This window comes from Narcine bancroftii, chromosome 1, assembly GCF_036971445.1.
Source record: "Narcine bancroftii isolate sNarBan1 chromosome 1, sNarBan1.hap1, whole genome shotgun sequence".
Classification (NCBI taxonomy): Eukaryota; Metazoa; Chordata; class Chondrichthyes; order Torpediniformes; family Narcinidae; genus Narcine; species Narcine bancroftii.
The window spans coordinates 46,007,597-46,026,086 of record NC_091469.1 but is presented as its reverse complement, the minus strand read 5'-3'; the positions used below and the strand labels follow the sequence as shown (position 1 = coordinate 46,026,086).

The 18,490-nt window shown below is 40.9% G+C and overlaps 1 protein-coding gene across 5 annotated transcripts in view; it reads right to left on the bottom strand.

Annotated features, from left to right (window-relative positions):
- slc20a2 (solute carrier family 20 member 2) overlaps positions 1 to 18,490 on the bottom strand; it is a 114,839-nt gene that overhangs the window by 38,985 nt on the left and 57,364 nt on the right. For 2 of the 5 annotated variants that reach the window (XM_069925637.1, XM_069925674.1), the window contains exons 1-2: positions 13,606 to 13,815; positions 149 to 730 (exon numbers count right to left, since the gene is read on the bottom strand). In XM_069925637.1, the coding sequence (XP_069781738.1) occupies positions 149 to 437 (289 nt within the window). In that variant the 5' untranslated portion in view covers positions 438 to 730; positions 13,606 to 13,815. Of the gene's footprint in view, positions 1 to 148; positions 731 to 13,605; positions 13,816 to 16,347; positions 16,448 to 18,490 lie in introns of those variants that run through there. The other 3 variants (XM_069925666.1, XM_069925648.1, XM_069925658.1) reach the window with 2 other exon arrangements.

Here is an 18,490-nt window from a genome sequence, read left to right as displayed (position 1 = left end):
TTCTAAAACTGAGAAGTCATTTGATTGTCTAATTTCAGTTCAGAATCCTTTGTTCCTAATGCTCAAACAGGAAGATCTCTCTCCAGTTAACCATTTCTACAAAGTTTTATTAAACTCCAAATCATGAAGAAAAAAGCTGACCACTTACCAACCATTGCACTGACTTCACCAGCCATGAGCACTCTCTCACTTCTGTTATACAGGTTAACATCGATGATTCCCTTTCGGATAGTTTCTCCGACCTTTGCTCCAAGTAGTATGGACCCAGTTGTTTCAAAAATGGAAGCCAGGATGCAGGCCTGACGCAGTGTCACAACACCAGAGCCCACAGCAGTACCAAAGGAATTGGCCACATCATTCGCACCCACAGAGAAAGCAAGAATAAAGGCTATTATGAAGCCCAGTATCACCATCCACAAGCAATTCTCCAGTACCATTTTGGTTTTTTTTCCAAATTTCAAGTATGTGCACAGAAGTGGACTGGAGGAATCACAAAGAGACTCGCAGACAAACGCACGCACAAACACACACACACAAACACCCAATTCAGGCCAAATTTTTGTAAACTATCGTTTTCTTCCGTAAGTGCTTGGTAGTGTTTGGAGATGTTGTACTGCTAACTAATACTTCTCCGGGTAGTGAAAACACAGTTTCTTAGGCTTGGGGTTATGAGCAGGTGAATGCATTCCATAGTTAAGTGTCCAGCTTGGTAGACAGGGGTGGTCAACTCCTGTTAGAAAAAAATAAATAAAGATCAATTAAATATATAGCTACAGTGAAAAAAGAGTCCACATCTTTTCCTGTAACTTTATGAACATTCACAGTGAGATACATGAAGAGAGGCAGCACATCTCACATTGGTAGTACAACAAGCCCTGCTACTTCTCCTGCTCCAACTCCACCTCTCACCCCACAAGAGGGGCATGGTTTCATCTTTTTGTATTCTTCCAAGAACACAGGAATATGACTAGAAACTCCAGTGGCCAAAGACCACCATGAAAATAGCAAACAGGTGACACAAAATATTCCAATTGGTTAACCATAATTTTAAACAGGATGCCACTGTTGTCTCCTCAAATCAATACCCAGTTATCAGGTCAGGCCTTTTTAAAAAAAGAGTCCAACTGTGCAGCCTAGATAGCAGCTGGGCCTCAAGCGAGGTCCTATCCCCAAAAAAGCCAAAGCTGGAATCATCTGGAAGGGCTCTTAATAAATATCTGATATTGAAATATTTAAGAAATAAATTGAATTAATAATTTTTAAAAAATTATCAAACAGTATAGATATTAGAGAAAATAAAACAAGAATCACAAGTTGTAGTGCATGGAAACAGTCTCATTGGCCCAACTAATTCATGATAACCAAGTTGCCCGAGTGAACTCGTCCCATTTGCCTCACTTGCCCATGACCCATTAAACCTTCCCTTTCTACATTCTTATCTAAATGTCTTTTAAGCCTCCTAAAAGTACCCAACTCCATTAGCTCTTCTGACAGCTAATTTTATAAACTCACTGCCTTCTGGTCCCTTTCAAAATTTTCCCTTCATCTGAAACCAGTTTTCTTACAATCTCTGACATCAGGGAACGACTGATTATTCACCATTTCTATGCCCCCTTCTAATAGAATATTAGACTAACCCTTTGGTCTACGATGTTGTGCTATCATACATAAATCTATTCAACAATCTAAATCCTCCCAACCTCATAGCCATCAATTTTTCTTGCATTCTTGTGTCTGCCCAAAAGCCTTTTAAATGTTCTTATTGTACCAGCCTTCACCACCACACTTGGCAATGCCTTCCAGACACCCATTATTACTCTCTGTAAATAAAACCTTAACCCTGAAGATCCCCAAAATGTTCCTTCCCTCAACTTGTACAGATGTCCTCTGGTATTTGCTACTGTTGCCTGGGAAAAAGGTGCTGGCTGTCCATCATATCTATGCCACTCAATCTTGTAGACCTCTATTAGGATAACTTTCATCCTTATTTGCTCCAAATAGAAAAGCCCTAGCTCTGTCAACCTTGCTTCATAAGGCAAATTCTCCAATCCAGGCAACATCCTGATAAATCTCCTCTGCACCCTCTCTTATGCTTCTATGTCCTTCCTGTAATGGGGAGACCAGAAATAAACACATTTCAGGTATGGTCTAACCAGAGTTTTAAAGAACTGCAACATTAACTCTCAATCATCCTATTAATGAAGGTCAACATACCACAAGCTTTCTTAACTTCCCTATCAACCTGCATGGACACCTTGAGAGATTATGGATTTGGACCCCAAGGTCCCTCTGTTCTTCCACACAATTAAGAATTCTGCCATGAACAATATACTCTGCCTTCAAGTTCAACCTTGCAAAATGCATCACTTCACACTTATGCCACTTCTCTGCATCCTGTCTATATCCTGTTGTAACCCATGGCAACTTTCTGCACTATCCACAACACCTCCAACCTTTGTCATCTGTAAACCTACTGACCCATCTTTCTAATTCTTTGTCCAGGTTATTTTTTTTTTTTAAATCATAAAGAACAGGGGTCCCAAAACAGATCTCTGCAGAACTCAACTTGTCTCTGAATGGCAGACAGAATATGTTCAATTCTGATCTCATACCTCATAACTTTTTGAATGAGTCTACCATGGAGGACCTTGTCAAATGCCTTACTAAAATCCATATGCACCTACTTTCATCCAATTTCTTTTGTTACCTCCTCGGAAAACTTGGGAGACATTACCTACCCCTTTACGAAGCTAGGCTGACTATGCTTCTCTAAATGCCTGCAAATCCTGTCCACAGAATTCTCTCCTGTGGCGTTACCTCTAATATGGTTTCCCCTCACCCTCCTCTTCAGGAGAAAAAGTCTAAGCTTATCTAACTTAAGGCCTCCAGTCCTGGTAACATCCTTGTTTTGTCTTTTTTTGCTGCATGTTTTCCAATTTAATGGCATCCTTCCTACAGCAGTTTTCAAAATGTGGCCTTGACAATGTCTTGTACAGCTGTAACATAAAGTACTAACTCCTGTACTCAATGCCCTAAAGGATAAATACAAAATGTGCCAAATGTCTTCTTCAGCCTCATCTCCATCTCCCTGTTTTGCCATTTTCAAGGAACTATGTACTTTTACCATAGTCCTCTGTTCTATAACACATCTGCCAGCCATACCATTTACTGTGCAAGTCCAGCCTTGGTTTGAATTAGCAAAATACACCTTGTACTTATTCAAATTACTGTCATTCGGCAGATCAAGTTCGTACTGTAAGCTGAGATGGCTTTCCTCATTGTTCACTATTAAAGTTTTATTTACAAAGCACACTATTATTAAATGATTTGGATCCTTTGCCAGCTCCCTCTGTACAGAATCCAAACAGAGACTACCCAGATGGGACATTCTATATCTTGCAGCAAGTCCCAGATTTTCAGTTTTCATGGCATGTGCATGGAAGCCGAGGCTTCAGTTTCTGCAGCTAAATACCAGCATTTCAAAATTCAGCAAGAACCAATCCGGAATCTCACTAGGGTTGCCATTGGAAAATTGTTCTGTTCATTGTTCATATCCAATTCAAAAGAACAAAACACTGCTTTTCCAGAATTCCTTGCACAGTTTAAAGAGTATCGTGCGTACTGCAGTTAAGAGAACTACCCAGCGAACGATCGACTTTGAAATTCTTCGATTTAGAGAACTGTAGCAGCGAGTAGATTGCAAAACACCACAAACAGCATCAAGGTAAAATCCCTGAACAAATTCAACCCCAATGGTAAATCAAAAATTATAAAGACAACGAGAGTTGGCTTTAAAAAAGCAATTATGGCACAGCTGACTTCTGCCCAATAGAATGAGTGAAGCCATGGATGCAATTCAGAATTTCTGCAAACTTCTTGTTAAATCCAATCAATTAATGTGACTGGTGCTGAAGCAGCATTCATACACATAGTAAAAAGACTGTTCCAGAAATCCATTAGTGGATAAAGGCAAGAATGTGGGGTTTTAATACAAAAACAAACAAGTTACAATAGGCAACAAAATCTGCATTTAGTCTTTTGTTCAATCTCTTGCATAATTTAATGTTTTATCATTAGGATTCTCACATGCTGCTTTCGACACTTTCAAAAGGAAATGATATTTGTCGGGAACAAATGATAAATCAAAAAACATTGGAATTCCAAATCTTTCACAAATTTTAAACAAGTCTCAATTAAAAAAATGTTTAGAAGGCAAGAGGGAATTAAATTTTTTGTTGATTTTCATACTGTAGTCTCTGATGGAGGATCAAAATTTAAGATTATAATCAGCTATATTTATCATTGATTTCTGTCTATAGAGCAGCAACCAGACATTGCAAAGAGACTGGCAAACATCAAATACACAATAGCCTTTATTGGGTTTGGAAATGGATTGGTTCTGATCATTAAAATCTGAATTTTTTGTGCAAAATAATTTCATCGCTGTTAACCCTTAGGGCTTTGTAGCACATTCACTTCCCACAAATATTTTTTGGAGACAACGGAACAATGGGTGCTTGATGTCTCATTTATCTTAAGAGGGCAGAGAATGTCCAAAGGAATAGCATGAAGACGTTCTCAGGCAAAGTGTCATAGAATATATCCAAACCCAAAAGGAGTTACAATGGAAACTGGCCAGCATTGTAGGCCACACCTGCAGCGCTGGTTGTTGAATGCACAATAGAAATGAACAAAGTTAATTAGGCTACAGCAAAAGGTGGGGGTGGGGGAAGGAAAAAAAAAAATCAGCAAAAAAGAGAATGGGAGAAATTAATGTTTGAAGACCTTCAAATGATTTTTTTTTTGCTTTGATCATAATCTGATAACAATTGGATTTAAACACTAATGCAAGTAGAGTGGGAATGGGGAGAGTGGTGCTGGAAGTAACAGGAGTTCCAAATTTAAAAAAAGTATGAAACCTTTCCATGCATCACCAGTCTATACACTTGTACTGTCCCAGGCTGAATCTCCTACACAACAAAACTTCATTCAGAATTCAACAGACTCCATCATATCCAACACTGGGATCTCTCATAAGACAATCTCTTATCTAAAAAAATCTACTTCATCATGGCCTTTGCAATGATTTTTTTTTTCGCCCCAAATTGTATTTTTTCCCTGTAACATAAATTCTGTACTTAAGTACGGGTCAACTTGCCCGGAAAGAACACAGGACAAAAATTAAAATAATCACCAAATTGTTTGTTGTCGCATTTTCCAAGATACAATTCTCTACAATGGTAAAGATACAGATTGTGAAATTCACATCCCACTTTTCAAAGTCTTTTAGGACCTTTTCCCCCTCCATCTTCAAACTTTTCTCCAGGCCTACATAAGACTTCAACAGCATCTTGCTGTTCCTAATTGGTTTTCCTTCCACATCTACACTAGCTACAAACTCTGGAATTTGCTTCCTTAATCTTCCAATTCAAGATTTTTTTTGTAATTTAATAAAACAGATGTAATATTACACAAAATAGCATTTAGTCTGGCACAAGGCAGACAAAGATTCACCATCAGCAGAAATTCCCTGGCACCCCTTACAGCCAAAGAAAGAGAAGCAAAAGGGAATCCCTTCAGCACTAGGTGTCCATGGATTTGCCTCCAGCACTCCCAATAGCCTCTATAGCCACAAGGACTTCAATCCAAACCATCAGCCACCTGAGCTCCAGATCCAAACCATTGAATGCTCAGGATGCCTTCAGCACCTGACGCTCCTCAGGAGACCCTCCTGCCCTCAGCAGCCTCTTGCCTCCTGGTTCCAATACCTAGCATCCCTTCAGCCAGTCTCAAGCCAGTATCCAGCAGTATGCACACTGATGAGAGTCCTTTGACCACAAATTGCTAGCAGCCCGCAGCACGTATTTATTTCTGAAAATCTCTCTGAGCAAATGTTGCAACATCTTCTCATCCAGCTCAGTATCTAATTTAGGTGTACAATATTCCTTTTAAATGACATGGGAATTTTACTCTAAAGGGTTAAATCAGGGGTGTCAAACTCAAGTTCACGGAGGGCCAAAATTAAAAACTTGGACTAAGTCGAGGGCCGAACTAAATATTTATTGAAAATTTTCAACAACATCTGCATGTTTTCTCTTCTTTCAACATATGTAATGTTAAACTTTTTCTTATTAAAATAAATGTTTCATAATAGTTTTGGATAAACTCTTTCCAGAAGCATTAACAAATGAGAAATAAAATATTCAATAAATAATATTTATCTATAGAGGATTTGTCAAATGTTGCTAGTGTGCTGTCGAATAGCAAAATCTGAGGGCTATTGAGAATGTGGGAGAATAACATAATTCCTGAAACAATCTGATTGTGGGCATGAACTCTAGCAGGGTTATTTGCCATGCCCTTTTTCCATTGGTACAGATATCCTTTGATTTACACACTTTTCAAGTTTTATGCCTAATGAGCTTGTATCCAGGTGCAGGACCATTTTTAACCAGGAATATATTTATCACTGTGACATGAAACCATTGGAAGATCGTTTTATCCTGAGATTAAAGTTCATAATACTTACTCAGGCCTGTGTGCGGGAGGGCGGGGTTTGCGGGCGATCGGGTTGGACAACGACAGTGCGGGGGCATCGGCTCTCGCTGCAGGCCGACATCTCGGCGGATCAGCAGCCCCGTCACCGTGAGTCGCGGGTCGGCCTGCGGCAGGGAGGGGGAGTGGGCAACGGTCCTGGCGAGGTCAGGCCCCCCCCGAGTTTCTGCCGGACCCCCCTTGACCTGCTGAGTTTCTCCCGGACCCCCCTTGACCTGCTGAGATTCTGCCGGAATCCCCTTGACCTGCTGAGTTTCTCCCGGACCCCCCTTGACCTGCTGAGTTTCTCCCAGACTTCCCTTGACCTGCTGAGTTTCTCCCGGACCCCCCTTGACCTGCTGAGTTTCCCCGGACACCCTCCCCTTGACCTTCTGAGTTTCTCCCGGACCCCTCCCCCTTGACCTGCTGAGTTTCTCTCGGACCCCCCTTTGACCTGCTGAGTTTCTCTCAGATCCCCCTTTGACCTGCTGAGTTTCTCCCGGACCCCCTTTGACCTGCTGAGTTTCTACCTTCTGGTGTTTTTACGAGAACCACAGACTTTCGCTCATACATTGATGAGGGGGATCAAGGGCCAAACATTGTCAGGTACCTCTCTGCTGGATAAAGGATACGGTTTAACCCGCTGAGTTTCTCCAGTGTTGGGTTTTCACGAGGTAGAGTCAAAGGGCCGAAGGGCCTGTTTCTGATCTGTAATGTTCTACGGACCCTGCTCTTCTTTCCGTGCCGGTGTCCCAGGACCTTTCCAGTGCAGTTTCCGCGCTGAGGACCGCGCTGGGATCCCAGTCAGCGGTGGAGGAGCAGGTGAGCGCGGCTAATTCCGATCCAGCTCACGCCACTCTCCGCAGATCCACACCAACAGCAGCAGGAGATTGGCGGGGGGTTCCATCCTTCCTGCCCGAACAGCCTCGCTCTCCACGTGTACTCCGGGCACCCGCCGCTGGTCCGGTGGGAAGGCGCAGAGCAGCCGGCGCCCCCATCGCCCGGCGGGGAGCCCCAATCTTCCCTCTGGTGTCCCGACTCCATCTGCAGCTCCAAGAAACGCTGTGCCACTGGGGTTCCGGGCGCTGGGAAGCGGCCTTGGCTTCCCCTGACACCGGCCAGGCCGCGCTGCGGTGGGGGGGTGGGCGGGGGGGGACACGACAGCGTGTTTATAAAACCACCCACCACTACTTTTCAAGGACCAGGATTTTTCTCTCTCTCTCTCTCACCCTGGGACACAGCGGTTACTGTGCATGCGCTATACTGGCGCGGCGGCCAGCGGGCCACCTCTAATACATTTTTGATATGATCTTGCGGGCCAAATATAATTATATCGCGGGCCAAATTTGGCCCGCGGGCCAGAGTTTGACATGTGTGGGTTAAATGATTCCATGTTTTGCAAAAACAGATTTGGTTAACAATGCGCTATAACAGAGCTTGTGTCCTTTTCCTCAATTTCCTTTGCAGGAGTTTTTAAGTCAGCAAATCAATTATTCAAAATAAAACAAAAGCACCCAGAAAGCAAAGGTCTTGAAGGAACAGTAAGTATACAGCATACTGCTCAGCAAATTATTTTACCAAAAAAGGGCCTACAATTTGCCCCAGCGAGTTGTGAAGTAAAATTATGCTAAAAGTTTTTAATTTGTTGAAATATCTGAGACATCTCAGGAAAGGAGATTCACAATTAAATTAAGGGGGGGGGGGGGGGGGGGAATTGGTGACACTGCCAGAACTGCTGCAACTGTAGAGCTGCTGTTGGTGTGGATCTGCGGAGAGTGGGGAGCGGAGGCACAGTGTTCCCGCAGGGTCCAACTGCCCAGTCTGACTACCATCAGCTCCGTACAGGCTTTGAATGGCCCATTAAAGGAACTAACTATAGTTTTATTATTTAAAATTCCTCAACTGTTGTGTTTGACCCAAAATGGCACCCATCATTGACAACAACCACAAGGGGTTCCAGACTCCAGGGGAGGACTGGCTCAGTGCACCAGAAAATGGGGAGACCCCCCTATCTGAGAAGGAGAAGCAGAAGAGACTACTCACGGGACGGTGACCACAGTGGCAGACCAGTGAGGGGTTCTGCTGCTGAACGACCCACACAGGCGGCAGTTGTTGGTGACTCGAGCCGATGAACCCACGGAGACTGTGGGCTTCTGGAGACTGGTTCAAAACTGGCTGAAGGGGTACCAGGTAATGGAATCTGATGCAAGAGAGTACTGAAGGTGTTGAAGGGTTCCTGATGGCATCAGAGGTTTGAATCTGGAGCTCGGGTTGCAGATGGTTTGGACTAGACTGTGTGGCTGCGGAAGCTGCAGGAGCGCTGGAGGCAAACCTGTGGACACTCGGTCTCTGGAGGGAAGTCTTTTGCTTCTCTTTCTCTGACTGTAAGAGGCACTTCATGCAATTTCCGCCAATGGCAAATCTGCCTTACAGCAGACAAAAGCAATTTTATGTTATATGACATTTAAAAAACATGGGGATAAATTAAATCTTGATTGTTCACTAATGAGTGCTAGTGGTACGTTAAGCTTCCAATGAAATATCTACAGCTAGAACTCCAAGGGTTAATGAGAAAGAAAATAAGAAATACAACAGCAGGAACAGGAGCACCTGTGACAAAGAGAACCTAAAAGAACAAACTGTACATAGAGATGCACTAAAGACATTTTGGCAACAATTATACAGAATTAAAAGGACAGAATATAGATAGATATTATGCAAGCAAATTGATTTGCATGGCTTGCCATGTGAGACAAAAAGTCAGCCTCTAGAAGTACACTTCCACAACAATTAGAGTTTTTAATTAACAATACTGAAGACTAAAGAATCAGAACAAACCTGCATTTAAATGTCAGGTTTTCCACATATTAAACAAGTGAATATTCTGGCTATAGTCAAAAATTGTAATGACACAGAAATGGTTCCTGTGATTGGAGGGTAGCAGGTGTGATCTCACTACTGCAAGCATGAAGCCAGAAACCTGATATGTAGAAAACATTCAATATAAAAAAAACTCAAAAAAAGATGAATAAGCAAAGTAAGCATGGATTTACAAAAGAAAAATTACATTTGGCAGAGTTATTGGAGGGTACCAGAGTATATCTTTTGAAGTAGATGAAGGGTAAACCCATTTAATGTATTTAAACCTCAGAAAGGTTTTTTAAAAAAGGTTGCCAATCATCCATGTGGAATCAAGGTTAGAGAACCTAGAAATTGGGGCAATGTGAATGCCCCCTATTGATCAACTGGGAACCAATTGGATCTGAGATGGTCAATCAAATGAAGACAATAAAGTAGGAATAAACAGTTTCTTCTCCAGCTGTGACTAGTGAGATATTTCAAGTCAAGATTTTTGACAATTTGGTTAAGTGGACGAAATGTAACATTTCCAATGATATTCAAACTAAGTGGGAATGCAAATAGCTTCACGAGGATTAAAGTAAGCAAACTAAATACAAGTACAAATGATTGGCATTTTTTTTTAAATGGTGAGAGATTGAAAATTGTTAATGTTCACTAAAAGCAGCCTACAAATCAATCAGGTTAACTAGAAATGCATGTCTGCATTTATTGCAAGAACATTTAGGAACAAGTCTAAGGATGTTGTAATGTTATTCTAAGGGCCCTTGCTGAGATCACACTTGGAACATGATATACAATTGTGCTTTTCTTAAATTGCACATCTATGAAAGGATAACACTTGGCAAAGAAGGAACACAGTCCTGATTCTCTCTACCAGATCCTGAGGTGGCAGATTCCATAGGAGATTGAGAAGACTATTCCTTACCTTGTCAAAATTCAATAGGCAATCTCAATGAAACAAGTTTTTTTTTAAATAAAAGAATCTTTACAGATTAGATTGGGGTGGGATAAGGGTCTAAAATAATGCTTGTTGTAGATGAGAAAACTAGAATTAGGGGTAAAAGGAGTAGGCAGTTTACGGCTGAAATCTCAGTCATTGAATGTTAGAGGAAGCTTGATTGGTTCCAGCCTACTCCTGTCACTAGTAGAATATTTCCAAGATTTGTTCTCGACCTTCCAATTATTTACATCAATAACCTAGAAGAGAAAAAAAACCCAAGGTTTCCAAGTTTTCTGATAATATGAAAATAGGCAAGACATCTTATGAAAGACAGTGATTCTGCTTAAGGATATAAATAGATTGTGTGTGACAGGGTTAATGTTGAGATGTTCTCACTCAGAGAGTCACAAACAAGGGAACATTATTTAAAATGGAGTGTGAGCAATATCTTTTCTTTGAAGTTTTTGAATCTCTGGAATTTTCTGCCAAAGATGGTGAAGATTATTATTGGAGATTTTCAAAGTGAAGATAGATCCATGTTTAAAGAATCAAGGAACTGAGGTTTGTGTGGAACTGCCATGAATGAGGAATTGAGGTCAATGGTTTTCAAACTTTTTCTTTCCACTCATATACCACCTTAAGCCATCCCTTACTAATCACAGAGCACCTATGACAATAGGGTCTACTTAAGGTGGTATGTGAGTGGAAAGAAAAAGTTTGAAAAATCACTGGTCTAGATCAACTGTGATCATATTGAACAGCTGGGCAGGCTTGAAGAGGATCTTCCTATTTTCTTTCATTCTTGCTCCAATTTGTCTCTTTTTTCCCCCCCATCAAGATAGTACAAAGCCAAAAGGATTTCTAAAAAAGCTTTGCAAAGAAAGCAAGCGATTACATAGGAAGATGAAGTAACATAGAACACTACAGCACAGTACAAGCCCTTCAGCCCTCAATGTTACGCTGACATATATTATTCCTTAAAATACTAAACTTTCCCTACCCCATAACCCTCTATTTTTCTTCCATCCCTGTATTTGTCTAAATTCCCCTAATGTTTCAGAATGTGGTAGTATTCAACTTCTAATGTAGTGCCATGCAATATTTTACTTAAACGCAATAAGGCAGAAGGAGATGGCCATTGCAGCTCATGGTTAACAACTCAACTGAAACTCAGCACCTCTGACAGTTAATTGCTGGATGAAGAGTATACTAAAGAACCAGCCTGAATTACATCCAGAGTGGGATTCAAACTCATAAGCTTCTGATGGAGGACAGTACAACCATTGACCCATGATTTAGTGGTTTGATTAGATAGATTGTGAGACAGTGCCAAAAGGCAATACAAATAAAATTACAATCAATAATCCTCTCATTTAAAAATAGGAGCATTTGGATAGAATAGGCTACTCCAGATGTAAATGCCCCTGGAATAATTCCCAGTATAAACATTGTTCTTTTACAGAAATATCTTAATATTAATAAACTTTAAAAAATCTGCAGTTACAGGTTCCCACACCATTCAAATTCTACTGCTAATGCTATATACTGATCAGTAGATGCATTTATAACCACCGGTAAACAAGACCACCTCCTACAACAAAGGCAATACCAATATGCTGAACCAATTTTATTTAGGTGCAGCATATTTTAATAAGATGTGTCTCAATGAATAAATTGTGTAATCATTTGCCAGATTTATTTTGAGAATTTTATACTAATTGATGATTATGAGGGAGACCAGACTGCTGACTGTGCCCAGTGGCCAGAAGAATTTTTAAACTGTGTTTGAAACATTAAGAGAAGCAAAAAGAAAAATTCTTATATTTAAAGTTTTATCCAAAAAAATTAAAGTTTTGAAATAAACATGAAAGAAACACTATCTTGGATTTTGTGCATTTTCTCCAAAATGCCATTGCACAATTATTCAAAAACTGATACAGCCATTGAAAATGCAACAGAGATGACTCATGGACAAAACTCAGAAGATAAACTATTACAGTTGGCAGCTACAAATTTATTTTCAAAGTCCAAAAGTAAGGGCCATATGTAGCTGATTTCCAATCGGTTCTTGAGTCACTGCAATCATCTCCACGCCTACCAACCCCATAGGCATGTTCCTATACAACGTTAACAGGATAGGCACAGTTGCCACAATGAATTGTGAGGGAATACAAATTTACAATTCCCAAATCATTCTTCACTACTGAAAAAAATTCTGCAATTTTTTACTTTCAAAGTTAAATCCACCCCGATGGCGAGAAAAAAACTCTAGTTCTACAATAAAATCAATCTAGAAGTACACATTGAAAAGGTCAAATAATTAAATATCATCCCAAAATTTGTGACTGCAAATAATTTCACAGACAACCCTGAATAAAACTGGCAAAAGTTAATGTCTGCTGATTCATTGTAAAATGAGTGAATTGGAAAATTGCTGTCAGCGATACCCTGTCCTCCAAATAGTCAATCAGCTACACTTTACACTCTTCTTGTGAAATCCACTGAAGATGTTGAAATGTATTGAATCAGCTGAGAAAAACTTTTCAGACTATGTAATAGTCACCGCTACTGCTAAACCCATCACAAAAGACTCAAACTAATAGCAATGTACACTTTTTTTTTTAAAAAAGAGTAAACTCTGGTGTTTCAGCTTTAACTTTAACCACTAGCAAACCTCTCAATTTCACTTTGTTTTTTTTAGTTTTAAATTAACTATATTGCATGCTTAATATTTTTATGCTTCACTTTTACAAATTTTAAATCCAACCTGTTGGGCACCCTTCCCCCTGGATGCTACAAAGCATGCAGTGGTGGTGCATACCGAAGGTAATGTCAGTGTGTACACAGGGAGGGGGGGGGGGGGGCGGCGTAGGGAACAGAAAAAGGTCAAGGTGAAAACAGGGTGGCAAGGGAAACAACAAAAATGTTACAGGGCCCACCAGGTACCTGGAGACCACTTTGAGGGGCCAATAGCAAAAACTATTCCTTTACAGTTGAAGGCAAAATTCAAGCCAATAAATTAACTTATCTTTTGTCTGCATTAGGCATTGAAATGTGCAGGTAGACCAATGTGAAAATAAATTAGGTCAATGACAAAAATCAGCTAAGCCAAAGGACTATACTTACAATATTTTCATTAAAAAACAGTGTAGACAACATAATAATTTAAAAAAATGCTGGCTTAATTGATTTATAATATCATAATTCACTTGGCAGAAGTAATATACCTTTTGTAAAGAAAGCAGAAAAGTTTGGGGTAGCTGCCTTACCGTCTCTTTGTAAAGACCAATGCAATCTGTAGGGTCAAGCTCAACAAGTTGATCAGAGGCAGAAATATACCAGCACAGCGTTTAAAATATGCTGGCTGTATCCCAAACCTTTTCCTCCTCAGCTGTTCTGTAAAGATTCTTAAACCTCAGAGTGTGGCTGTCAGGGAAAGCAGAGAGCAAAGCTCTGCACTTTTATAATCCAAACACTGGGACTGTCACCCAGTGTCACGGCACATGACAGAAAAGCAGGCGGAGGAGGAGAGAGCTGTAGGAGGTCCTTGGCATTCCCCCAAGCAAACATGCGTTGAGCATGTAGATGCCTCTTGCCAAGGCACAATTCCAAACTACATACTATACACAAGAGATGGCTTATTTGATCACGTGAGTGTTCAAAGCCGCTAGATTTAAATCTGATAAGCTGCAAGCCCAGAGACTGAATATTTTTCCTGAGAGCATCTCAAACATTCATATTAAAGTGATATCATTTTGTGAGCCTTATAAATCAAGACAGACAATCTTGCCAGCTGTAATCAGAATTGAGTTAATTTAGGTTCCTTCACATAGTGGTGAAAAGGTTGACAGATTCTACAATGACCCAGCTACATCTTGCACTAAATCAAAAAGAGATGGGGAAGAAAGTGGAAGCAGGCAAGGTGGAGGGAAGAGGAAGATGGAGCCAATTTGTACAGCCTGCCCCCCCAAAAATAGAGCTCCTGATAACTCGGCTGGGATCATTCAATGCAGAAAGTGTTACCTGGCATAAACAGAACTAGTCATGTGCTTCATTGGGTAAATGGAGCAACTATCCTGAGTGCATAGCATCACTGAAAGCCAGTTACACCATTTTAAGGGAGTGCATAATAGAACTGCAGCAGGTGGTGGCCACATAAATAAAAAGGTAGCAAGGAAAGGCATTATAATAATTTTCCATGTGGATAAACCACACCCCACATAGGAAATTATAGCTGAAGACTTGGAGAATCAGGAAAATAGAAGGGATATAATTTCTCCGTTTATAACAAGTCTTAGGAGGCAAGGTTAGCATAGTTGGGTCATTTCTGTTTGAAGCGTAGAAGGTTGAAAGGAGACTTGATTGAGGTCTACAAGATTACGAAAGTCACAGATATGGTGGACAGCCAGTACCTGTTTCCTAGGGCATGATCAGCAAACACCAGAGTACACATGTACAAAGTTAAGGGAGGGAAGTTTAGGGGAGACATCAAGGGTAAGCTTTTTTTTAAAAAAATGCACAGAGTTATGGGTGCCTGGAATGCCTTGCCAGGGATGGCAGTGGAGGCTGAAACATTGGGGGCATTTAAGAGACTCTTAGACACATGGATGAAAGAAAGAGGTGTAGGGAAGGTTTAGTACTTTTTCTAAAAAAAAGGAAGGAATATATAGGTCAGCACAACATCGAGGGCTGAAAGGCCTGTAATGTGCTGTATTGTTCTAATGATCTATGTACACTTGGAAACTTCACTCTGTACAGTTAGTAGGAGCCTGAAAACTGAATGGTCTCATTTCCCAGCATCAGCATCATCAGATACATTTCTGTCGTTCACCTACCTACAATCAAAAACACACAAACAAATGTGAAGCCAGGGTAAAGAGAAAACAGAGTAGCCCAAGTACCAACTTCTGAAGACAGGATTACCGTCATTTGCATGGAAGACACAGAATCTCCATTCACTTTTAGTAGGACCAATGCTGGGCAAAAATTTCAGTTTATACCAGTAGAATTTGCTCAATTTTCATACAAGCTGAGAGTTTATTTGAGTGTAGATTCATATGTCAAGAGGCCTGCAGGGTATTACAACAGATCAACATTTTACTTGGCTCACTGAGAAGTTACCTTTGGAAGATCATCATTGACTCCATTAAATAAAAACATCTATGCAGCGCAGGATTATTACAGATGCTAAAGACAAGTTTGAGGAACAATACCTTTTCTTCCATCTGGGCATATTGCAGCATTCTGTACACTATGTTCAATTCTCCAAGTGCAGATAACTTGCTTGTTCTTTCTGTCTGTATCACAACTAGCTATTTCTAGTCATCACCCATCTGTGATTTTAGCTTGGCTTTTCCTTTCCCGATTAGTAATACCCTTGGCCTATGGGAAAGCTTTACATACTACAGGTACGAGCAATACATCACACAAAGCATAATGAGTATCTACATGCCACATTAATTCAACCATCTCACTTCATCAGGTACATTTTACACAAAAATGCTGGAGAAACTCAGCAAGTCACGCAGCTTTCTTTATGGAGTAAAGATAAATATACATAACCAATGTTTTGGGCTCAAGGCATGAGCAAAAAGTAGGCAGGTGCCTGATTAAAACAGTAGGGAGTGGGGGAGGAGTGCGGACCCACAGGTGGATATGGGTGGGAGGGCAGAAAAGTAAAAAAGCTTTCCTATCTGTGATAGCTTTCTGAAAGGAGAAAGAAGGGGTTTGGAGGAAAAAAAGCCAGAGGGATAGGGAAGAGAGGGTGGAACCAGAAACCAGAGAGGTCAGTCAAAGGCATCCAGTTGGAGAGTGCCCAGATAGAATAGTAGGTCCTGGGGGCACTGCCAAACCCAGGCTACCAGCAAATTTGAGGAACGAGGCCATGGACAGATATGTCGCTGTGGGAATGGGGTGTAAAATTGAAATGGTTGGCCACTGGGAGGTCCCTGCTATTGTAGTGGGCAAACCAAAGGTACGCAACAAAACGATCAAATTATCAGATACATTACCTTCTTTCTAATCATCCCATCCACTCTCAAACTGAAAACAATATTTTTCTTTTTCTTGGTTTTGATGAAGAGTCTTGAATCTGAAACATTTGCACTTTTTCATTCCATCGATGTTTGCCTGACCTGTTGAAAGTTATCAGCATTTTTCAGTTTTTGTTGTGTTGTAGTGTGGTCATACATCTTGCAGCTGCCATTCAGATTATCAAAAGTTCTTCACAGTTGTCCCAGTACTGAAATATATACATTTCAGCATATTAGTGTGATGCACTATCACATTTTCTGTGGCAGCAAGAATTGTGTTGCATGCAGGCAGATCTTGTATCCAGCAAAGACATGAGCCACTTGGCAACTGAAAGCCCTTATTGAGCAGTAACCATCCTGACTGTTTGCTGTGGAGGATCAAAACCTAATGACACCGCAGACTCTTGCTAAATGAAGGCATCACAAGTCAGTGGCACCAAACTTCAAATGGAAAATTTGTACACTGAGCGTGCTGCCTGCCCTTTGGCAAGAAATTGAAATGCTTCAAAAAGGCATAGCAACTTCTTTTATGATCAAGTGGATGGCAAAATAGGATATGTTGTAGACTCTGTTTTTACTGGAATGTTGGAGACTGAGGAACAACTGGATAGAAATACAATGTACAAAATTAAGAGAGGCACGGACGTGGTAGTATTATTTTTCTTCAGGTGAAAAAAGTCAAATACCCAATGGCATAGATTTTAAGGTTCAAGGTTCCATTTTATTGTCACATAATACATCAAAATTGTAATATACTTTAACCTTTGCCTCCTGTATGGCAAACTAAGGGTCACCATGAGCATTGCCCGGTACCCCTATCAATAAAAGGAAGAGAGGCAAAAGAGAATCCCTTCTGAGACATTGAGTGCCTGTGGATTCACTTCCAGTGCTCCCACAGCTGCACACACGCATGTTCAAACCATCAGCAACCCGAGCTCCAGATCCAAACCGCCGATACAATCAGGAATGCTTCAGTGCCCAAGGCCCTTCAGGAGCCATTCTTGCCTTCAGCATCCACTTGAATCCTGGTTCCAACACCTGGTTCACAGAGCCAGTCCTTTCACCACAAGTCTCCAGCAGCCTTAGCGGGTCCTTTGACCTTTAGCCACTGAGGCCCTTCCAGGCCACTGCTGTGGTCACTGTCGGGTAATCTCCCATACTTCTCTTGTTCTCCCCAATTCTGATACCCTGTGCCAGTCCACTGCTCTTCTAGTGTTAGCAATCCCTCTAAGTACACTGTTCAGAATAGGCATCATCATCATCTTGGGACACAGACCATAGTTGCAGGATTTTTTTTTTTTAATTGGCTATTTAAAGCCTGTACAGAGCTGAGGGCAATAGCACCATGTAATGGGACCTTGTGGAATAGTGTTGTGACTCCACTCCCATGGGTCCACGCACATCAGTGGCAGCGCTGCTGTGACAGCAACTATGGCAGTACTGTCATTTTGTTGTAAACCTGTCACTTTAGGTAGACTGGGAAAGTTTGAAGGTCAACGTTTCTCTACTACACATTAGTGGTTCAATCATGGTAAAAGTGGAGAGCACAAAGTTCCTTGGAATGCATGCAAGGGATGACAGATCCTGAACTTGCCACACCTCCTCATTTGTCAGGAAGGTGCAACAGCACCCATACTTCTTAAGGCTGAGGAAGGCAAGGCTACCAGCTTGGCAACAATTGAGGGCTGTGTCTGGTTTGGTAGCTGTGAAGCATCAAACCAGAAATCTACACATAGATCATCAAAACACCCAAGATCACAGAGGTCTCCCTTTCCTCTAGAGATAACATTTACTGGGAGTGTTATCCAGATAGCCCTATTTAGAAATACAAAAGGAAGGAATTACAAAAGACCCTTTCCACCTTTCATACAGCATCTTCAACTTATTAGCATCAAGAAAGTAGTACAGGAGCATCAAAATGAGGTCTGTCGAGCTGGGGAATAGCTGACTGTGAAAATGATGAACAATATCCTGTACCTGTGTAAATTATCCCAAATATTTGTATCTATTTATTTTGATCATCTATGTTGTGTGATTTTGTGCATGCACCATGGTCTGTAGAGTCCTTGTTTTGTTGGATTGTACATGTATAATCAGATGACAAGAAACTTGATGCACATTT